The sequence below is a fragment of the Odocoileus virginianus genome, chromosome 9 (genome assembly GCF_023699985.2).
Source record: "Odocoileus virginianus isolate 20LAN1187 ecotype Illinois chromosome 9, Ovbor_1.2, whole genome shotgun sequence".
NCBI lineage: Eukaryota > Metazoa > Chordata > Mammalia > Artiodactyla > Cervidae > Odocoileus > Odocoileus virginianus.
In genome coordinates, this window is record NC_069682.1 from 71,090,641 (window position 1) to 71,113,801 (window position 23,161).

The 23,161-nt window shown below is 48.1% G+C and overlaps 2 protein-coding genes across 12 annotated transcripts in view; one reads left to right on the forward strand and one right to left on the reverse strand.

Annotated features, from left to right (window-relative positions):
- The window catches only part of NCOA3 (nuclear receptor coactivator 3), a 125,787-nt gene extending 118,599 nt beyond the window's left edge, over positions 1-7,188 (forward strand). For 4 of the 8 annotated variants that reach the window (XM_020887239.2, XM_020887250.2, XM_020887248.2 and 1 more), the window contains 4 exons: positions 1,456-1,696; positions 2,683-2,857; positions 3,333-3,474; positions 3,781-7,188. In XM_020887239.2, coding sequence (XP_020742898.2) covers positions 1,456-1,696; positions 2,683-2,857; positions 3,333-3,474; positions 3,781-3,792 — 570 coding nt within the window. In that variant the 3' untranslated portion in view covers positions 3,793-7,188. The remainder of the gene's footprint in view (positions 1-1,455; positions 1,697-2,682; positions 2,858-3,332; positions 3,475-3,780) is intronic. The other 4 variants (XM_020887246.2, XM_020887251.2, XM_020887249.2 and 1 more) reach the window with 2 other exon arrangements.
- A 632-nt stretch (positions 7,189-7,820) lies between these two features.
- SULF2 (sulfatase 2) overlaps positions 7,821-23,161 on the reverse strand; it is a 125,302-nt gene continuing 109,961 nt past the window's right edge. For 3 of the 4 annotated variants that reach the window (XM_020887252.2, XM_020887253.2, XM_020887254.2), the window contains exons 12-21: positions 14,228-14,444; positions 14,031-14,127; positions 13,470-13,564; positions 12,562-12,621; positions 11,971-12,140; positions 11,640-11,782; positions 10,557-10,680; positions 9,883-9,916; positions 9,593-9,646; positions 7,821-8,650 (exon numbers count right to left, since the gene is read on the reverse strand). In XM_020887252.2, coding sequence (XP_020742911.2) covers positions 8,620-8,650; positions 9,593-9,646; positions 9,883-9,916; positions 10,557-10,680; positions 11,640-11,782; positions 11,971-12,140; positions 12,562-12,621; positions 13,470-13,564; positions 14,031-14,127; positions 14,228-14,444 — 1,025 coding nt within the window. In that variant the 3' untranslated portion in view covers positions 7,821-8,619. The remainder of the gene's footprint in view (positions 8,651-9,592; positions 9,647-9,882; positions 9,917-10,556; positions 10,681-11,639; positions 11,783-11,970; positions 12,141-12,561; positions 12,622-13,469; positions 13,565-14,030; positions 14,128-14,227; positions 14,445-23,161) is intronic. The other variant, XM_070472735.1, reaches the window with a different exon arrangement.

The window sequence follows — 23,161 nt, forward strand, 5'->3', positions numbered from 1 at the left end:
TGCTCCGCATAGGGCTGGGCCCCTGCTTGACCCTCAGGAAATACTTACGAGACAGAGATGGTGCACAGTCTCAAATTCCTTGTGTAAGAAACCATCCCAGGGTCCTGTCACACTTTTCTTCTTCCCTTCATTTTTTCCTTTTGGTTACTAGCAAGAATCAGAGGAAGAGGTTCTTTTTTTTTTGACTACTGATTGGTGTTTTTAAAGTTAATTCCCTTTGTGATCACATGCTATGTTGTGAAACTGCTACCACTTACTTTTTAGGGATTGAAAATAATAAATCTGTAAACTTGTCTCTGTTCCTGGATTGTGAAACTACATGCTCACTGGGTAGAATTTGATATAAGAAATCTAAAGAAGAAAAAAAAAAATTCATAATCCCGCTCTCCGTAACAGTCTTTGAGATGACTGATTTCCCATGGTCGGAGGGATGTTCTTAATGGTCTTTGCCTCCAGCCCAAGCTGGACACTGCATTAAGGCATTTCCATAATGTGCACAAGGCTACATGAAAATCCCTTATTGTGGTTTGAAATACCACATCAACATCATCAACTGTGAAACGCCTAGTTTTCACTCGCTTAGGCATGCTGGGAAGTACCAGTACCTATATATTTTCTTGATCATCAGACATTCTGTATCAGCTGAGCTAGGATATTTTCTAAAAAGGTGATTAAGTTTTGCTTTTTTGGAGATGATCTCTCCTAGCTGGCAAATCAGCTTCCTTGTTCAGTGCTTTGATAATGTCATCTCCTTACCTTCTCTGTCAGAGGTTTAGAGACTCTAAGGCCTTCAGAAGTGGATTCCTGCTTCTTTGTGTAAACTGCACTCCTTTGCTTTATTTTTGGCTTCTCTTTTGCTTCTCCCCCAAATAGAATCTTATTCCTGCCCCTTTGCTTTATTTCACAGTTTTTGAGAAGTTTGTCCTCAAATTCTACTCCTAAATATTCTCTCACTTTGAGGACTGTTTTCTAACTATGTTGAAGCCTGATGACTTGTCTGCTTTCATCCACTGTTGTTGTTTAGTGCTAAGTTGTGTCTGACTCTTTTGGAACCCCACAGACTGTAGCCCAACAGGCTTCTCTGTCCGTGGGATTTCTCAGGAAAAAATCCTGGAGTGGGTTGCCATTTCCTTCTCCAAGGGATCTTCCCAACCCAGGGATTGAACCTGTTTCTTCTGCTTGGCAGGTGGATTCTTTACCACTGGGCCACCTGGGAAGCTGCTTTTGTCCCTTAGCCCTCAATAATACCGAGGTCCCTGTTCTGCTCCCCCCAACACCCACCCCCATACCGAGTCAGAAAGCTGTTAGCATAATGAGAATTGGGCATTTCCTTTTTTCTAATGATAAAAGCATTGGATGTTTTTTCTTTGATACCTAGTGTGTTCTGGGTGCACCATACACATGAAACTGGCTGACTCTTGCTATGTGTAATTGTGTTCTTTTCTCTGGTGTTAGCAGGGTTTCCTTAATGCTCAGATGGTCGCCCAGCGCAGTAGAGAGCTGCTGAGTCATCACTTCCGGCAGCAGAGGGTGGCGATGATGATGCAGCAGCAGCAGCAGCAGCAGCAGCAGCAGCAAACCCAGGCCTTCAGTCCACCTCCGAATGTGACTGCGTCCCCCAGCATGGATGGGGTCCTGGCTGGGCCTGCCATGCCGCAAGCTCCACCCCAGCAGTTTCCATACCCACCAAATTACGGTATACTCGACAGTGATCATGTCTACCTCCAAGTAACATTCCTGAGGACGTAATGTTCATTAGATGTGTTGTATGTTAAAAACAAATGCTATTCACTCTCTTATTATTTCATAAGAGAAACAGATTAACTAAAAATAGCAGAACAAAACTCTACTTGAATGCACAGGTGATTGTCATTGAGGTAGATGATTGCTCAGTAGCTGAGGTTTCTCCCCGTTGGTCTTGCTTTTTCAGTTCCTCACCTCTTAATTTGGAAGAAAGCCTTACCAGGACATCCCCGCCCCATTGCTGAATAGTGAGAGGAAGGCACTGTGTAGGCTTCTGAGTTCTTTTCCTTGATGGCTTGGGCATATTAGTTACAGTCATGCCTCTCTGAGGTTCCAGAAACATGACGGAGTGGGGCTCGAGGAATCTCTTGGGGAGCTGACATTTGAGGTGCATCCCTCGGCCAGGGACAGCAGCCCTGTGCTCTAAAGAGGGCTGGAGGGCAGAGGGCCGTGACCTGGTGTCCTTGTGTCCGAAAGCTCGCTGGGGTGGCTGCCCTTTGGGGATCCAGGGTGGAGGGATGTGACCTGGTGCCCCTTGTATCAGAAAGCTCACTGGGGTGGCTGCCCTTTGGGGATCCAGATGGGGGAGGGTCTGTATGGGAAGCTTGTTGCTCTGGTTGTCACCTTGGGGAGAAGCAAGAATTACTGACAGGCAGCATCTATATACCTTATATTTAACCACATTCCCCCACCTTAAAAAAAAAAAAAAAAAAGAACCTCAAGTTTCTGTGGAAAGCTGATATTCTAGGGAGGTAGCGTTTGAGCTGGAGAAGGAAATGGCAACCCACTCCAGTGTCTTTGCCTGGAGAATCCCAGGGACGGGCAGCCTGGTGGGCTAACGTCTATGGGGTCGCATAAAGTTGAACACGACTGAAGCGACTTAGCAGTAGCAGCGGCGTTTGAGCGTTGTAATTTACTTTTCTTCTTTCTTTTTTAAAGGGATGGGACAACAACCAGATCCAGCCTTTGGTCGAGTGCCTAGTCCTCCCAATGCAATGATGTCATCAAGAATGGGTCCCTCCCAGAATCCCATGATGCAGCATCCTCAGACCACACCCATGTATCAGTCTTCAGAAATGAAGGGATGGCCGTCAGGAACCCTGGCCAGGAACAGGTGAAGAGCAGGGCCTTCTTTCTTCGCTGTGTCACCAGGCTTGCAGGACCTCAGTTCTCTGATCAGGGATCAAACCCAGGTCCTGTGCAGTGAAAGTGCAGAGTCTGACCACTGGACTGCTGGGAAATTCCTAGAACAGGACTTTGAAAGTCAGCCACTAGAATGTGCCGAAAGTTCAGGCAATTAAGTCTCTGTTTTGCAACCAAGCCTGTTTGGATGGGGAGATCCAAAGGCCCTGGCTGATACTAGAGAGTGTTATTTGGCTCATCCATTCTGAGACACCTTCCTACTGTGTGCATATCCACAAGGGTATGAGCACAGACAACTGTGAAAGAGAGAAGACAGGCTGTCCAAGTTTTCTCACTCATGTTCTCTGCTTAAGCACAGCAACACTGACAGAATTGTGGTGGTCTCTGTGTGCCTGTCCTTTGTTTTGAAAATGACCCAGGAGGTAATTTCCCACTTTTCTTTACAGCAGCTTTCCCCAGCAGCAGTTTGCCCACCAGGGGAACCCTGCAGCGTACAGCATGGTGCACATGAACGGCAGCAGTGGTCCCATGGGACAGATGAACATGAACTCCATGCCCATGGCTGGCATGCCCATGGGTCCTGATCAGGTACGGGGTTTTGTTCCTTCCCTTTCTTAACATTTTTCCCCTGTTCTCTGGAGAGAACCAAAGCCTGAACTATAATGTAAAGGTCCTAGATAGATTTTTAACTTGGATGTTTAACTTAAAATATATAATCCTTGAAAAAACTTTTGGTTTGAAGGCATTGGGCCATTTGATACTTTTAGAAACCTGGTATCTAAGGACTGAATCAGTCAGCCAGAGCCATGTGGCAAGCCATCCGTGGAGACACAGGGATTCTTTTCTGTTGGACAAAGTGTATGTTTTACTCATGTTTCTTCTGGTTGCCAACAGAAATATTGCTGACATGTCTACACCATGACCTCCAAGGAAATCACTGTACAAATGACACTGTGCTAGGATTCCTGGGAGTAGTGAATCATTGTTCTAGGCACCCAGCTTTGAAGAAAGGACCAGCTCCAATCTCCATCAACGGTATTTCAAGTGATGTCATTTGAGCAGGACTGAATTTTAAGCTGAAGTGTGGTATCTACCTGTTTTCTTTCCCTCCTCCTATGTATCATGGTGTTTAAAACAAATATTTTTGGCATTCTGCCTTTTGGGGATATGATTCTGGAGGTACGGAGTGTTACTGATTGAAGACTGTCCTGTGTCACTTTTTTTCTGCTTGGCTGTCCAGAGTCTTTGGAAAAAATGGAGGTGGGGCCAGAGAACATTGGCGAAATCATGAGATGAGAACATCTGGTTTCTTGATAGTTGCTACAGTACTGGGTGAAGAGTGTGGTCCACTTACGAGGGTTTTTGTCACAGGCTCTGTCTTGTGAAGGTGGCATATCCAGGTTCTCCTTTAAGGATAGCTCCCACCCTCCTCTTGGTTGTCCTAGGCTTTTTCCTAAATAGGATTTTTATCTGCTCCTAACGTCCTATAATACTTCACCTCCAGGAATTGTCCTTGATGTCAGATGGCTTTGCAGAAGGGAAATGGACGACAGTATTTAATTGCAGCGGTGGCAGTTTTTCACTTGCTGACGTGCAGCCGAGTGCACTTTATTTAAAAAGTAATGGATACATGCAATATTCTCTCGGTCTTGAGGAATGGTGAACCACATTCCTAGTTGTTGTCTAAACTTACCTCTTGGACAAGAACTACGATTTTTGTTGTTGTGAAAAGTACTGGTTTCACCCTTTGCCTATATGGTAGAGCAATAATGCTTTTTGAAAATAAACTGCAGAAACCCCAAGGCCAGGTACTGCATTCTGAATCAGAATTTTGCAGTGTTTCTGTGAATAGATTTTCTTTTGTAAATATGACCTTTAAGATTATTGTATGATGTAACATATGTATATATACTTTTTTTTTTTTTTGTAGGCCACAACAACTCATTTTTACAGAGTTTGTGAAGCTAAATATTTAACATTGTCAGTTTCAGTAAGTTCAGTGTGGTGAGGTTACCAACAGAAGTCGTGCCCTGAATTTTGTGGCCTGGGGGAGGGGCTGTGGCCAACAGGTTTTCCTTGCCCCTAGCCTTAGATGCCTCGCTCCTGTTCAGTCTCTTAATCTAAATGCTTTTTTAAGTGATCATTTAAATGTAGGCATTTATGTTTTTTAAAAACAATTTCTCTACCAGATTAAGCACTTCGTTAATTTGGGGGGAGAGAACAGATGAGGGGAAATACACTTAAGAAAAAATCAAGAATTTTAAAAGATCAAGCAATTTGATTTCAAAGAAGAATGTTGGATTTTTAGGCAGTCCATAAATAGCAAGTCATGGTATTTTCTTTTTTAATTGAACATGTCATCTTCTCATCCATTTTAGGAGTGCTCTAAGGTTTTGGTTGCTAGGACTTGAATCCCACATTGAGATCTCAGGCGTAGAATCCTTGATGTGTGGTTTCTGGTATCTGCTCAGCTGTCTTGTCCTTCTCCTACTGTGATGTCCCGAGAATCGGAGGAAGTAGCATCATGGTTATTTCCTAAAGAGTTCTGTCTGCAGAGCAGCCATTTTCATGTGATTCAGAGCCAGGGTCTTGACTGGGCGCCTTTGTATTCCCTCTCTCCTCCTCCGCCACCCCTTTCTGCTGCTGCCACTTGTCAGTTGGGAATAGGGAAGAAAGTCAAGTTTGATTCCCTTTACCTGGCTTACTTTATCAGGTTCAAGCAGTTGAATGAAATGGGGTTTTTAGACTTATCTATGAATTTCATATATCTGTTAGCCTTGGTGTCATTTCTTAGCAATAACTGAGAGCCAGTTAAAATTTTTTTCACCCGTTTAGCCAATCTTTCTAGGTGTGTCTGAAGGTAAGATCATTTGATTTCTTTGACTTGTGTATGACTAAGTGAAACCTGTATTTCCAGAAACACCATTAAAGTGGATTTGAGTTTCGCACTCCCCCACCTGGTTAAAAGTAAATCTAAGACTACAAATCCATTAGCTTCCATCCCAGGGGCCTGCACTTTGCAGATAATGCATCCCCCGGTCTGGAGACCGAGGCAGAGCTGAGTAAGAGTCTCTTTTTAGACACAATTGCATCAGGTATATCTGAACCTTTCTTGAAGTTGCATGTATGTGGGGAGAAATAGAATGGTGCTCTTACCTTTCTTGACTTTTAATTAAAAACTCAGTTTTGGGATTCTTTTTCTCAGTCCATTCTGACTCCAGGCTAAGTGGAAGGCAACACCCCCTTTTTATATGGAAGAAAAGTGAAGTTTATTATGTTTTTATATTTTCTACTTGTTCATTTTATTGGTGCAAATTTAAGATTTTGATTTTCTTTTAATAGATGGCAGTCTTTGAGATAATTTGTTGTTTTTACCTTAATTCCCCTTTTATTTTTTATGGATAATTCTTTGTACTTCTGCTGCCTACCTCTCCTCCGTCCCCCTCCCATCACTTTTTAAACCTTAGTATCTGTTGGGTGAACAGTATAAGTAACGTTTTCATCTGCTTTTAGAATGTGAGATATTTCCAGTACCTACTTTTTTGCTGAATCCAAAGATATATAAATATAAATATATATTTTATAAAGATCAAAATGATATAAAGGAGATAACATTTCTTCCTTTTAAAAAACAAATAGAAATCCATTGTTAATGTTCATATTATGATGCCGCTTTTCTAAATCATGCATCTTGATGGAAAGGTGTAAATATCAATCAGCAGGATGCTTAATCGGTATTTAATGGCTGAGGTGAACTGGGGTGTATGGGGTGGGTACTACAGAACAGAGTTGGCTTGCTGTCCTCAAAGTTCCATGATCCATAGACCTGATGCAGCTGAAAAGTAAACAGAATGGGTTGCCAGTTACCCATATGCCTGTTCAGTTAGTTCCCTTTTTATTTGCAGAAGCCATGCATTTGTTTGCAAGTGGGAAATTCATAGTAGTGAAGCCGCTCGGACAGATGAACTGTCCCCTTCTGCAGAAGAGCAGGAGCTGCTGTTCAGCTCCAAGGCAGGCTGTGTAATCATGAGCAGGGCGTCTTCTCTCTCTCTCTTTTGAAGAAGATGGAAATGTCATTCTGAGAGCAAGATTTAAATTCTCAGGAATTGACTTACAGTATTGAGAATGAATTCACTTTAAAACAAGTTTACATTAAATGTTTGTAAAAAATAAAAATCATGCTTTACACTGCAGAGAATTCAAAGCACGTGGGCTAACTTATGAGACAGTTGAGTGGTAAGCTATGACTCCTTTAATCATTTTGGACATCATTGTAAATAAAGGTTTCTATTTAAAATTGAAGGCCAAGAGTGTGCCGCTTTTTCTTTTTTTAAATCCCAGTCAAATTCAGGTTAAAATATAAGAAATTGTGTTTCAGATAATGGATAAAGGTTTCTGTGAGGTTAAAAGAAATCTTGCAAAGCATGGCCCTCTTCTTACACACAAGGTAAGTGCTTAGGGGTCACCTGTTAGGGAGAAATGTGCAGAGCCAGGAAGTTCCTCTTCCTCCTCCTCCCAGTCTAGCGTTTCCACAGCTGCCTTTACTGGTCGGACTGCCTGGTACATGGAGAAGGGCTGGCTAACGTGAGTAGCTTTGCCCTTGGTCACTATGTTTACAAAGTGTGATCCTAGAGCTGGTGTGATATGAGACTTATCTTTAAGGTTCCCAAAGTATGGTAAATTCTAGCCAGTTTATAACCACATATAGCCCTTTAAAAAAAACCATCTAAACCCAAGGTGTCGCCTCTTCCAAAAAGGTGTTGACTGGTAGTATCTCAAATGCTTTTCTTTTTAAAAACAAAAAAACCAAACACACCAAAAAAAAAAACTCCCAAGAAATGGCCTTTTAGAAAAATGTCAAAGGTTACCTCATACCAACTGCTGGTCATTGGCTGGGGTTTTCAACATTGTATGACAATACGTAGACTACAAAATTTCTTTACAAATACAATCTTGTTAAAACTTGGGACATACATCAACTTCCTGTCTTTGCAGGACTTTAAAAAATATCAGTTCTGGGACAGATAACAAAGGAATCCTGGGAGAAATGGCATCTGGTCAGGAAGAGGAATGTCCACAACTGCACGGGGTTTTCTTTTACACGGGCCACACCATTTATTAACACCACCACTCCTGAAAATTGGGTTTTCTTATTAGATTCCCCTAGAAGTTTCTGAGCTGGTTACATGTAAATAGTCACACATATACATTGAAGTCACTGTCTTCAGAGGCAGCCAGGGTTATAGGGCGAGATAGAAATTCGTGTCTTTTGTGCTATTGACTCATTGTCAAACTTGGTGCACCATTTCCTGCCTCTGTCCTGCTCCTTCTTTGTGAGGAACCAAAAGAATAAGAGGATCTAAAACAGGGTGGCTCTTTCCCTGTGATTTAAAAAAATTCCAGTGACTTTCGCCCTTGGGGGAAATTTCCAAGAAAATCTCTCTGTTCTTTTTCCCTTTTGAGCCCCTCAGAGAGGGTTAGTGGTGACTTTCTGATATGAAAATGCATTTTGTGCAGCTGGTGAGGTATAATCCAAAGCAAAAGCAGGGACAAGCATGGACTTCCGGAAGTCTCACTGCTCCCGTTGGTTCTCGTCCAGAATCTGCCGCATTGACTGAAGGCGGGTTCCGTGTGTCTCAGCCTCCTGGCTAACAGCACAGGTCTGCTGGAAATCATTCAGGGTTTTCACTGTACAGGCGACGCCTCTGTTTTTGGAGGTCCAGCTCATGCTTCTTAACCTTCCCAGCCTTCCCACAGCTGTCCCCTGTAGAGCAAAGCGGACAGTGTATCACGCTGCTGAAGCATTTCTTACTCGGCCCTACAGCTGAGTCGGCTTTGCTTCAAGGATGTGGCTGCTGAGAAGGAATTAACTCCAGATCCCTCAGACAGGGCTTGCTGTTATCTCATTGTCTAGATTGTCAGTTGTTGGCTCACACCTAGTGACTGGCAAAGATGATGTTTAAGGATCTGGACAGGATGGTGGCTAAGGAATGTGAGAAGTACTTTGATTCTCCTTGCACCAAAGAAATGCTTAATTGGCCCATTATTATTTTCCTGTTAAAGCCAAACAGACTTATATGCATATAATGATAGAAAATGAGGAGGCCGGAGGTTACAAATGGCAGCTCGCCACGGAGTGATTGGCCTGCACGGTAACTTCACATCAGATTAGTTGCCACCATTAACAAATTATTGTTATATATCTGCATTTCTGCATTTTCTCAATGAGTCAGAGGATTCAAACTGCATCTCGTTCTGTTCTCTTTAAAGCAGAGTGACCTCTCCAGGTTGCCACAGTCTCCTGACCCCGCTCATAGCCTCTGCTGACCCTAGTGTGGGTGAACTCGTAGCATGGGTGTTCTGGAAACCATTTAATGAGGTCACTTGCTGCTGACACTATGGACCAGGGAGCAGCTCGGCAGCCACAGCCTTCAAGATGCCTGGTACTCAGCCGACTGACACGCTTCTGAGGCTCTCAGGGAGGCCTTGAGCTTCCAAAGCAGAGATGATGATGTGGAGAAAAGGTATTGATCTAGTACATGCAGTGTATCCAAGTAGGTTATTTTACTGGAAAGACTGACACGGCTGCTTCCTGTCTTACGGGAACAGACGAGAGGAATGAGGAAGGGCATGCGTGGGGAACAGCCTTGGCAAAGCAAACCGGGCCAGACCAGCTCTCCAGTGGTAAGCTGGTCCCTCAACTCACAGTGATTTGGGAGAAGGTCTCTTCACTTCTGGCCACTTTCGACGCTGAAACTGCCTAAGTTTTCAAGTGTCAAAAGGAGAAAGAGTATTAACCATCACCAAGAAAGAAAAAGTGACCCCCAGAGAACTACACGAAGAAAGCCTTTTAGGGGACAGCTCTTGCCAGTGGGTGAGCCAGGCCCTGGCAGACCAGCGATAGGGCAGCACCCCAGCCTCACACGTGCAACCTCTGAGATTAGACTACAGGACGGGTCACCATACAGGGCAGTTCTCAGACTTTAAAAGCAATACCTGTATTGCTCGTAGCTTCCTCCATCTTTCAGTCCTAAAGGAGAGAGAAACATACAATGTGGAAACATAATTTTAGGGCAAAAATGGCAGCAGCAAGGACAAACTTTATAACTGTCTCTCTTCTTTCTTAAAACACAGTGTTTTGGTCACAAGCCCATGATGTTGTAGTGGCCCCTACACAGAGGGGCCTGAATTCCCAGCAGTCCCCGAGACTCTGTCAGTCACGTATACTCTGAGGGCCCCTTTTTCCCTTTCAGGCTCCTGTCACAGACATTCAGCACTAACCTTGGTCATTCATGGTGGGGGACCCATGTGTGGGTATGAACACCTGTGCTACCGAGGACAGACAGTGGGGAGATCCCAGCTGTGGGCTCTTGGTAAATTTCCTAGAGGATGTGGCAGTGTGACCAAGTGTGTGGGCTCTGGACCCAGTCCCATTACTCATCACTAAATGAGGACATGCAGATTTACCTCAGAGGGTCGTCAGAACGCCTGTCAGTTAATGCCTGGAAAACACTCAGCACTCTGGCGGGCACAGAGTGATAAATCTAAGTGGTGGCTGGTGGATGTTAGAGAATTCACCAACTCCTGGTGGTTCTTTGTTCACTCTTCAGATGGGCCCTCCTCAAGCCCCTCCTGTGGTCACCCCTTTCCACCCTGGGGCACCTGCTCACCCAGGTCCATGTTCCGGGTCCGGGGGTTACACTGCTTGTAACCCTTGCAGCTCCTCAGCTCCATGAGCTGCACGTGTAGCTGATTGAGGACGTCCCTGTCCAGGGTGTTCACTGCATTCATCAGCTGGTTGGAAAAAAGGTAGGTTATCAACGAGATGAGGATGGGAGGCCCCCCACCCTCTTCTACCAACCAGGGGGCCTAATTTGGGCAGGTGGGGAGTACGTGGTTGGTAAGGGGTGGTGACATCTACCTCCACAAGTGCTGGGGTTTGGGACAGTTTCCTATAGCCCCATGTGCATGAAATCTCAAAAACCACCATGTATTTCACACTGAACTCCTCGAACTACCGGTCAGCAAATGTACCAAGCCTGGAAAGAAGCCCTTCCCTGCCTCTGAGGTCCTCTTGATGGGAAGGCAGCTATTTGGCAAAGGTCTATGTGAGTGTCCTCATCCAGGTACTGCTGTGACCCACTAACTTATCAGCTCAGTCAACCCCTTTTGTAAAATACGGGGATGCCCAGTGGCCTATATGGTGATTAATAGCAAGACAAGACAGTCGAGTTGCTGGCATTTACAAAAGGGTATAAAAAAAATTGCTTTTCGGCTTTTCTGTAGAAGACTGGACAGTGCCAAGGCCATGCTACTGAGAGTCTCTATGCTGAAGCTGGGTCATGACCATGTTTTATAAGGGACAGGCAAGTTCTGCTAACCAGGCTCTCTGGCTGCTTCAGTCCTGTGCGTGTTCACATGGGTTAATATATGGAAGTGCAGTTAGGCCTATGGTCTACAGGGTTTGGCCTGACCCTAAGGACCCCTGAAGCTCCAGGTTCTAGGCATTCCCCAAGATCCCACAAAGCCTGCTGTAACGGTCCCAAGTGGGTAAGTTGGAGGAAAGAGGCTATGGGTGATCCATCATAGACTGTGGAGTTGGGAGGATGCAGGCAGGCAGGGTGGGTGGCACCCTGAGCCCCAGCCTTCCTGGTGGCTTCTCCTGACTCCGTGGGACTTGGAAAACCTGTCGGTCATTTCCGCTGGCCACCTAGCTGGCAGGGCCCCCTTTCTCCAGCCTGTGTTGTCTGTACCTGGTAGGGGTCTGTGTTGAGATCGAAGTACTCCAGGAAGCCGGTCGCGAATTCACAGAAGAGGAAATTGTGGGTTTCGTTGATGGTCCTCATGCACCAGTACGTGTTGTTGTTTGCGCTGGTGCAGGCGCAGAAAGGCCCCACTGCCAGGGGAAAGCGCGAGCCCTGAGCCGAGGGAGCCTGGCCGCCAGCCCCTTCCTGCCCTTCCTGAGGTTGCCGGGGGGCCTGCTCCTGAAAGACCTGCAGGGTCTGGCGGGAGCACTCCCAGGCTGGGGGGTGGGGGATGCTGGGACCCTGGGGAGGACCCCCGCCCCGGGCGCGGCCGGCTCACACGTCCAGAGGGGCGCCGTCTGCCAGTGCTGGTTGTCGTGGGTGAAGCACGTGAGGCCCGGCATACTGCACGTGTCGTTGTTCTGCAGGCGCTTGAGCAGCTTGCGGAGCTTCTTCTTGCGCTTCTGCTCCCGTAGCAGCCACATCTTGTCCTTCTCCTGCAGACCCTTCCTAGGGGCACACAGGGCCGCACCCCTCACACCTCCCCCGGCCCCACGTGGGCGTTTTTTCCTGCCCCAGGAGCTGTGGGCCTGGCCCTGTAGACTTCCCAAAGGGCCTTCCAAATCCTACTGCTGGTGCGGGGCAGGGCTGGAGCCAGATGAGACTCCTGTCATCCTGCATTAGCTCCCAAAGCAGCGCAGGGGTGGATGGTATCAGATGGCTGGGCCTCCTGCCGCACCTCCTCTCTGGGGCCTGTGTCTGGCCCTGCCCTGCCATAACCCGCTCTGCCCACAGGTGGCGCCTGGAGCCAGGTTTAGGGTTGATCTGGGAGTCAGGGCTCTGCAGGGTCTGCTGCGTCTCCCCAGGAAAGGCCAGGACTCGCTTGTCCTTCTTTGATTCAGCTTCGGGGAGGGCCTGCAGCTGCCCTTACCTGAAAGGATGCAGGCTGGAGCCTTTGTGCTTGAGGCGGCCTTTGTGCTGGGTGTGGTAACTGCAACAGACCCCCCAGCCCAGCTTTCAGACACTGTGCCCAGGGCCACCCTAATGGGTGGCTGCAAACTGCACTTCTCTGGGACCCGTTTCTCCTCCTGGGCCATGGTGGGGAGATACCATCCCCAGGGTGGCAGCCCGCTGCTCACCTGGCTCCTTCCCCCACGTGTGAGCTGGGAGACCCTGGCTGAAGGCCTTGGCCAGACACGGAATGTCAGGGTAGGTGTAAGTTAATCAAGCCGGGAGGCTGGACCTGGCTCCAGGTGGGTTGCCTCCCGCTCCCCTGCCCGCCCAGCTTATGCTTGGTCAGGGCCAGCCCTGGGGAAACCCGGAGTGTGTAAGCCCTTTCTGGAAAGGCAGCAGGGACTGTCGTAGCCACTAGCCACCTGGGGCTATTTCATTTTTAATTAGCGATTCAGTCTTCAGTTACAGTGGCTGCCGTTCAGAGCTCTGTAATCACAGGTGGTAGCTTGGCCGTCACCAAGCTGGACAGCACAGGTACAGCCCCTTCCTTCACCACACTGTGGCTGGACAGCGCACTTGTGAGTTCCAACCCTTGCGCTGGGGATTCCCTGATCTGGTAATGTGGGGCCCAGGCCAGGTGGGCTCTTCTTGGAAGGGCTTGTCAGTGGAGGCACGTTTCCGTCTGGGAAACTGGCTCCATAGTCAGGAGCTGCCTGAATTCTGGATGTCTGGCTGGTATCTGAGAGGTGGTGACAATGAGGATGTGCATTATTTCTGGTTACTGTTATCGTGTTTAAGCAAGGGATATGAAAATAATAAAAGCAGTCACAGAGGGGATGCTGTGTCCCCAGGAGGGACCCTGCAGGGGCCCTAGGGGCCTCCCACCTGATTTTGTGACAGTCACATTCTTCTGGCCGCTTCCTCTTCAGGTGACCTCGGACTTCCCTTAGGTTCTTGATCTTGTTCTGCAGGGTCTCGATCTGAAGGAGGAAGCAGAAGACGAGGCCGTGAGACTCTCGGGGGCCGGGTAAGAAGGGCCGGCCTGGCAGGGCCCCCAGTCTCTGCCCGTGTCCGTGGTTTCTGAGCTGGGTCCTTGGTTCCACCGGCTGAAGGAACCAAAGGTCATTCTGTCTGGTCCTGCCTGTGAACCAGCTGAGCCCTTGGGGGACTTGAAGGTCTCCCCCCAGGCTTGTTGGAAGGAAGGGCTGAGTGTGGAGTGAGCATCTTGTACATCACAGAGGGGTGTGTCACGGTCGCGCGGTCCTTCCCTGCCCCTCGTCCCCCAGCAGGAGCTGTCTGTCTGAGGCCAGGACCGACGCTGCTGGCCCTGGTGAGGATCCTGCGGGGCCTCCGTCCCCTGGGCCCGGCCTCCCTGCCTCCTCCTCTGGCCAGTGGCCCCGCTGAGCTCGAGGTGGCGAGAACCCTCCCGGCGCAGACTCCCTTCACCTCGTGGTCAATGTGCAGCTTGTGGTCCTTCCAGGCCTGCAGGGACTTGTACAGGTCCAGGTCACACTGGACCGTGTCGTTCTCCAGGATGTAGCACCTGTTCGAGAAAAGGGGTCACGTGGGGCCCTTGGGGGGGCGCTGTGTACGCCCCCACTGAGGACCCAGCCCATCTCCTTGACCCCTGCCTGGGCTCTCACCGATGTGTGACTTTAATGGGGTTAGGGGCCGAGTAGTCCGGGAGGCCCCCAGTGCCACTGAAGTCCCCGCCGTCCCTGTCCTCTCGGTCCTCAGGGGCTCCTGGCCAGTGCCGCTTAGTGAGGTTGCGGGGCTGGGACGCGTCGTCCGGGCTGACGTGGTGCCCCCTGACGGCCACCGAGCGGATGGAGCGATTCCGGGCGTAGCTGGCCTTGTACTCTGTGGGCGTCAGAGGGGAGGCTGGGGAGGCGGGCCGGGCTCCCCGGGCAGCGGGCCCTTGATTCAGACGGGGCTGCACTCCCAAGCTGGGGCCTCAGGAAACCTACGCTTTGGAAAGCTGGCTTTAGATCTCACTGAATGGACCTCTGGGTGATTCAGCTGGGGAGACTGATGTTCTAGAGCTGAGGAGGAACTGGCCTGAAATAAATCTCAAGGAAAAGCTGTGCATAGATGAACATCTGGGATGTCCATGTGGAGGAGGATTCAGACACTAACTCAGCGGTGGCCACACCCCCATGTCCACTGCAGCGTTATTCACAAGAGCCGAGATACAGGAACAGTCTAAGTGCCCACTGATGGATGCACGCAAAATGGAACATTCCTCGGCCATAAAAGAGGAGGAAGTCTTGCTGTTTGTGACACCAGAGGTAGACCTTGAGGGGGCTGTGCTAAGTGAAATAGTCAGAAAAAGACAAGACAGTGCGTGACCTCACTTGCCTGTGGTATCTCCAGCCAACCAAGCTCACAGGTACAGAGGACAGATCAGGGGTTGCTGAGGCAGAGGGGAGGGTGGGTGAAAGTGTCAGAAGGGTATTAACAAAGTTGAAGTTATAAAAGTCCGTCCCGGGGATGAAGTGGACAGTGCAGCAACCAGAGTTGTTAATACTGTGCTGCATCTTTGAAAGTTTGCTGGAAGAACAGATCTTCAAAACTATTTTTTTGTGACGTGTGTTAAGTGGACTTTTGGGGTGATCATTTCACAATATATACAGACATCAAATCGTGACATTGTACTCCTGAACTAATGTAATATGTGAATTTACACCACAATAAATCCTCAGAAAACAAAACCAAGAAAAAAAAAACCCCACCAAACCATTCATTTGAACTGGACGAAAAAAAGAGCCAAGCAGCACATCCTCCCAGACTGAAAAGGGAGGCATTGGGGAGGCCTCTGGTCTCGGATGCTCTCTTCGGGGAGGGCAGTGAGGTGCAGCTGAGAAGTGTTTTTTTCCTACGCTCTAAGTCACCTGTGGGAAACAGGACATGCAGGTCCTGGGACTCAGAGCAGGCCGTCCCAAGACAACACAATGGCATACTGATTATCTTGAATTCAACACAGCCAGTGGGGGAAAAAAGGGTATTAGAAAATGCTTGGACTCTCCCTTACACATGAGAACACCTCCCAGGCCTCCTGCAAATGACTAGGAGGAATCTCGGCTGGAGGCTGATAGTCGAGGTGTGATAGGAGTGATATGCTAGGCATTTCTCCCTAAAGTCAATTGGTCTAAGGTTGAATTCTGCACTTGGAAGGAAAGCATCCCAAAGCCTTCTTGAACATTTCCTGCAAACTTTTCAAAGGCACAGTGCCCTTCGCTCAGAAGACCCAGTGTATAGAAAGCTCTTCAAGTCTGCTGTAGTGGCAAAGCGAATCCCTGACACCAGAAAGCAAATTCACAACAGTGTGGGTGGTTGGTCTAGGCCACTGCTTAGTGTAATAATGAAAGCTGGAGCTCAGTTCTTTGCGAATAGTTCTCAGGAATGCAGGGGAAAAAATGAGTTGAAAGCAATAATTCTTGGTTTGCAATATGAACCTTTAGAAAAACAAAAGCATCACACCTATGGTCAGTGAATCTTCGACAAAGCAGGCAAGGATATACAGTGGAGGAAAGACAGTCCTTTAGCAAGGGGCGTTGGGAAAGCTGGACAGCCTCACGTAAATAAGCGAAGTTAGCGCACACTCTCACACCATACACAGAGATAAACTCAAAACGGCTCAAAGACTTAAACACAGGACACGGCACCATCAAACTTCTGCAAGAGCGCATAGGCGAAACATCTCTGATACAAATCGTACCAAGGTCATCTTAGGTCAGTCTCAAGGCAATAAAAATGAAAAGCAAATGCGACCTAATCAAACTTGTTACAAGCTTTTGCGCTGCAAAGGAAACCATAAAAAGACAGCCTAGCAACTGGGAGAAAATATTTGCAAACGATGCTACCAATGACTGGATTAATTTCCAAGGTATATAAGCAGCTCATACGACTCAACAAGAAGAGCATCCCATCAAAAAAACGGGCAGAAGACCTAAATAGACATTTCTCCAAAGAGAAAGCACAGATTTTTTTCATACACATGAAAAAATGCTCAACATCACTAATTATTATTAGAGAAAATTAAAACTACAATGAAGTTGTACCTCACACCAGTCAGAATGGCTATCGTTAAAAAGTCTACAAATAACAAATGCTGGACAGGGTGCGGGGAAAGGGAACTCTCCTACACTGTTAGTGGGAATGTAAATTTTTTTTTTTTTTTAAGTCATCTGTATTTGTTACAACTTTTTAAAGCAGAATGTGACTTGAGCACTACATTTCCATTCACAAAACTTGCTCCAAGTTACTTTTCCAGCGGCTTTACAACATGCCTGAGCAGGCTTATAAGTTTGCTACTCTAAACAATATTTTTCTTTGGAAAACAAGCCCTATGTATGGACAGCGACTCCAATCAAGTTGGTTCAGCTTAACACACTAACTTCTAGAGGCCTGGCACATGCAGTCATAACTACAGGGGATGGAAGTTTTAAAAAGTATATCCCAGAAGATGAAAACTTGCTTTAACAAGTGGAATGTAAATTGATGCAGCCACTATGAAAAACAGTATGGAGATTCCTTAAAAAACTAGAGTTGCAATCCTATGCCTGGATGTGTATCTTGAGAAAACTTGAAAAGATACACGCACCCCAATGTTGATAAGCACTGTTTACAGTAGCCAAGACATGGAAGCAACCTAGATGTCCATGAGCAGATGGATAAAGAATAGGTGAGATTTTATATCTACACACAACGGAATATTACTCAGCCATAAAAAGAATGAAGCAATGTCATCTGCAGCAACATGGCTGGACCTAGAGATTATCACATTAAGTGAAGACAGATCCCATATGATGTCATTTATATGTGGAATCTAAGATATGGCACAAATGAACTTATTTATGAGACAGACTTGCAGACATAGAAAGCAAACTTAAGGTTACCAAAGGGGAAAGGGAGTGGGGGAATGGATAAATTAAAAGTTTGGGATTAGCGAGTATAAACTACTATATACAAAACAGATAAAGTCCTACTGTATAGCACAGGGAACTATATTCAATATCCTGTAATAGACCATAGTAGAAAAGAATATGAAATACATCCATAAAACTGAATCACTATGTTGTACACCCGACACACAACTGTAAATCAACTATACTCCAGTTTAAAAACTAGAAAACAAAAGCATGACCCTGAGAGAACTCCAGGCTCACTCAGAGCTCTTCCTGTTTGCCTCCAGACAACTGCAGATATTAAAAGAAATCAGGACAGTGGAAGAGACATTTGTCCTACACCCGAGACAGTTTAAGGATGAATCCCCCTGGGCCCCAGCACACCCAGAGGATTCATTCTTCTTCTGAGGGACAATTCTCCCTCAAATGGGGTCAGCCAGTCCTCAGTTATACCCTGGAGGCTACCATGGACTTAAAACAGAGGATTGGGTACTGATTTCTTATGCAGCACTGGTGTGCTTTTCTCTACCTGTCACATCTGATTTTTATCCAAGCAGCCAGTCTCTGGACAACTTACTGCATTATCCACATCTCAGCCCACCCTGGTATCTTTCAGGGCCTCTTAATACCCATCCTATCTAATTTCCACCTGCTTACCAGCAAACCTTCTCAGTGGAGATGGGTTATTTAATGATGCTCATAATAAGAAAGGTGTTTTTATTTACTTGCCCTTGGACCAAGACCCAAATTCCCCATTTTTCTTATTAGGAACTCATGCTGATTTAGATTCCTCAGAAGAGGATGAGTCTTTACCAGATACCCCAAGTGGTCCTTGGGTCACACATGCTAATGAAGTTGGACTTCCATGAAGTGCTGAGCCTGTATGCATGACCCAGATCTCTGCAGAGATGCAGAGTGAGGAATGAACCCCGTGACCGACTGTCTGATCTTAGACCTAGGTATGCTTGTCTTTATTTCCTCACCCTGTCATTCTCCAATCTCACCAGTCACGAAAGAAGGGAAATGTGGCTCAGATGGGAACCGAACCTCTGGATTTGCATAAGACCTAAGAACCAAAAATTCTTGTAATTCCCAGGCACCCTGGTGTTCTTAAGCCAGCTGTTTCCCTCACCTCGACTCCTGCTGACCCAGCCTGGTTTAAGGTGACTGAGCTCTGGTCAGCTTCCTCTTCACTCCCCCGCACCTGATTCACAGCTTCTCTTTGCATATCTATCTTTCAAGGAAGACAGGTCAGGAGGACTGGCATAGCCTCGGGGAAGAAGTTTTCCTCTCCCCTCCTAGGTTCTTCTGGCTGGTCTAAGAATTAAGTTGCCGTGAGAGAGAGAGTAATAGAAAATCAAACAAAAGTTTAACAACATATATCTGTGGGCAAGACCAGAAAAACCTGGAAACTGTCACCTGAAATACACCCTCAGCCAATGAGGATGTCGAGGGTGGGGAGAGCCAGTCATGAGAAGGTGACCAGGAAAACAGCAGTAAACAGGGTCACTGTGACACAGATGCGAGCTCTTGCCATCTCCATGGAGAAAACGTTTTAGAGATTTCACCAGCCTCTTCTTCCAAGGACAGAGGGCGACATCATTACAAATGGAGATCTCCCTTACAAACATCAATGTTTCTTGCAAAAAAAACTCCTTCCACATGACTTGCATTCCCCCCCTCCCCCCGGGTCTACTGTTTCCTAGAAATTAACCAGCTCAAAATAATAGGTCAAAGAGACATATTTTAGGGTGGCAAATTCTGCTTCTCTACAAAGCTTTAAATTCGTTCTGTCCAGGGACTTCCCTGGTGGTCCAGTGGTTGAGACTCCATGCTCCCAATGCAGGGGGCGCAGATCACTGGTCAGGGAACTAGACCTCCATGCTGCAATTAAAAAAAAAGGTCCAGCACACCCAAATAAATAAAAATATTATAAATAAGTTTTGGCCACATCTGCAGCTCCTGGCTGCCTGATGGTGATAAGGGTTACCATCTATACACAGCTATGAAGATGGCAGGAGTGCTGCAGGCATCTAGGGCAGACTTTGGCCTCAGTTAAGTCCTGCCCACATTTCTCATGCCAATTAGACTCTACGGCACTAGCTACTCCCCCACGCCCCAAGCTTACTGCGTGCCCACAGTGACTACAAAGCTAGCACTCTAACTGTAGCCTCCCCCATTCATCTCTGTTTTCCATGCTGTGTGTGCTAGCTTACAAGTTTAGTGGGTGCAACACTTTTTAGGTGGTGAGAGACAACCTGTGGGCAGGCTCTTAACTGGTGTAGAAAGGGTACCATCACTTGGAGATTTATTTCTCACTTTTATGGGGGAAGAGCAGAGTGTGTGTGTCCCCATTTGTCTTTTAACCCATCACCTTCCACGGTTAACACCCTAAATCTGGCTCCTTCACCCTCCTCCCTGATGGTGGAGAGCACCACTCCGTGCCACACGGGAGCCTCGCAACTACGGGAATGGTTTCAAAGCCATGAGATGCTCTCTCAGGCATCCCTCCAGACTTACTTCGATTTTGTGATGCTCCCCCGTAAGTGCAATTTGCAGGGAAACATAGTAACTGGTTATGCTGTGTTTCCCCCATGTGAACAACTTGAGGCATATTCTGTGTCCACGGTGAGACCAGCCCATGCAGCCAAATTCTTCACTCTTTCTGGAACGTGCACACGAGCAAAGGGGGAACTTTTTAGACTCTGAGACGCTTCTGGAGTCTGCCATGCTATTGGTACGATGTGGAGATTCCATGGATTCTTCACTTCTGCAGGTTCTCCTAGTGCTATTGGGCGTATAAGTGCTGCCCTATTAGAGCCAGTCACAGCTCAGCCCATGCTTGGGAGACTGAGGCCTGACTGTCAGGAAACGGCAGACAAAGCTGTGACAACTGCTGCTCAAGATGCCCCCTTACCCTTTCTCCACTCAGTTTTTAAACCTGCCTTTTATTCCTGACTGATACTATCAGGCAAATGCCCCACAGGCCAAAAAAGATAAATGCATACACACACACAAAGACTCTGCTCTTCCCCCAGAAAAGTGGGAAAGAAATCTCCATGTGAAGGTACTCGCTACACCAGGAGACATATCCTTATCACCAGAGTCAGAGGATTCAAGGCTAAGAAAACTCAATAGACCACTTCTTCACTAGGCTGCTGCCCCGAGCAGCAGTCCCTCTGTTCTATTAAATATTCACAAATAATTATTTCCTCGTCTAAAAATGATGTATAAACAGTCTGCTTTGGTCGCTTTGGGGTCCCACTTCCAGGAGACCTCTGTGTCTGTGAATTATATTTTTCCCTCCTGTTAATCAGTCTTGTGTCAATTTAATTATTTGGCCAGCCAAAAGAACTCAAGAGGAACCCGTGAGGGGAGGTGGGGTGGAACTTCCCCTTCCTTAACACAGGTTAAAGTCAGAGGCCAGATTTCTTGTATCTTCTACATATTAAAAGACAAATTTGGCCAAGTTGCTAACATTTCAGAAAAATGGGGGTGGGGTGGGGCGGGGTGGCTGGATGCCCTGTTAGGAGCACGCATTTCCGGCTTCTGAAGACAGAATGGAAAATGTGTCTGTCTACACCCTGTCCATTGGCGGTGCGGTCAGTGGGGCGGGAGCTGGCATGCTGCCACTTCAGACAGGGCAGTGGTCTCCTGTTTGGCCACAGCCCCCACCACTCCTTCCATCTTGGGTCCCATCCAGGCCTGCGTCAAGTCTGTAGTCCCGCTGCCCTGAACATGCATCTGTTCGGGGAGCAGGGCCTGGAGCCAGCCCTGACGCAGGTTTCTGCTGGGCTCCGAATGACCACCAGGTGGCGACCAAGGGTCGGGGACTGGCTGGAGGCCTCAAGGTGGGGCCCAGGAAGGGAGGGGAAGCCCTCTCCCACGTGGCCCAGGATGTCTCCCACCCCCGTCTCCCTTCTTGGGACAGATCTCTGTACCTTTCCTCCATGTATCAGAGTCCCAGGGGCCAAAGGACCCGGGGGTCCAGGTCTGGAAGAGGCATTCCTTTGACAAAGCCCTGGCCTTTTCTGACCCCAGGCAGCTTTCTCCTTGCCTTTTTCCTCCCTGAGTTCCGCCTCTGTGAAGCCGCAGTGCCTCGCCCGAAACGCACACACTTCTGAGCTGATGTCCCCGTGGGAGCAGGTCACTGCTGCCCAAGAGGGCCAGGAAGCAGACCCAGCGGGGTCTTACTGCTCCTCTGTGCTGCTGGCTCTGGAGTGCTCCACCCCCGGCCATACTCCTGGGGGTCCCCAACTATGGCCCAGGCCCAGTCCCGGCCTCTGCCTGGTTCTGTACGGAAGCGACTCTCAAACCATTTGCAGAGTCCATGGCTGTCTTCTCGGCACAGTGACAGAATGGAGCATTTGAGACGACGACTATTTAGCTCCCAAAGCTTCAAACATTTACTCTCTGGCTCTTTAGAGAAAAAGCCTGCCAACCCCGGTGTACACCTTTTGCAGGACTGAATCCACACCACTCGCTCTCCTTGTCACCCTAGGTGTCTTTGTGTCCAGGGTCCTGAAATATATGTGCCCTTTCTACCACATATATCAGGAAGGTGGGTGGGTTGTTGGGTCACTAAGTCATGTCTGACTCTCTGCGACCCCATGGACTTAGCTCACCAGGTTCCTCTGTCCGTGAGATTTTCCAGGCAAGAAACCTGGAGTGGGTTGCCATTTCCTACTCCAGAGAAACTTCCCCACCCAGGGATCGAACCTGAGTCTCCTGCACTTCAGGCAGATTCTTTAAGAAAAAACCTGAGCCACCAGGGAAACCCCTGTATCAGGAGGTGGTGACCTCATGGTCTCATGGTCTGGGTTCTGATGGCTCGGGTGCAAATCCTGAGCCCAATCCTTGGGCGATTGAGTTAATTTCCCAGCAGCTGGACCTGCCTGCCAGTGCTCTTTGGAGTTTGACGTGAAACAGGTCTGGTAAATATTTCAGCTCCTGGAAGCTGACATGCAGCAGCTGCTCTGCTGGTTGGGGACCCTGCAGCTGACATCCTCGCCTAAGGTCACAACTGGGCCCTCCCAGCACCCCAAGCCGGGGAATCCTAGGGCGGTGTGGCCTGCCCTCTGGGCTGGGACCCACAGGATCTCTGCTTCCTCTTGCCCTGGCTCAGAGTACTTCCCTCTGCTGGTCACACTAGGCTCTCATTTAAATGTCAACTCACCACCTTCCCTACAGCCGCAGCCCCTCTCTCCCTGGCCACACCCTTGTTTCATTTCCTCCATGCCTTCTTTACCCAGGGAGGTGAGCTTCCCACTGGGTTGACCGGCTAACACCTGGCCTCACCCTCGAGGTCTGATGGTGTCTCTAACATTCAACTCCAACCTCAGCAGCTGGCACGTGGCAGGGCTTGCAGGTTTGTTGGGAGAAGAGATGAGCCAACAACTGGCCACCTGGACCCATCCCCCAAGTCTCCCCCATCTCCTCCTTCTGTCCTGGGCTGGCTGCTCCGCCTCCTTCCTCACCCCAGTGCATGAGGGCGAGCCGGGGACTGAGCTGCTCGGGGTCAGGGCACCTCAACCTCAAAACTGGCAACACTCTGTGGCCGGGCAACCCTTGGCTGTGGGAGGCTGACCTGTACCTCACAGGATGTTAGGCAGCTTCCACAGCTTCTACCACTGGATGCCAGGAGCATCCCTCCCCACTGCCCATCATACG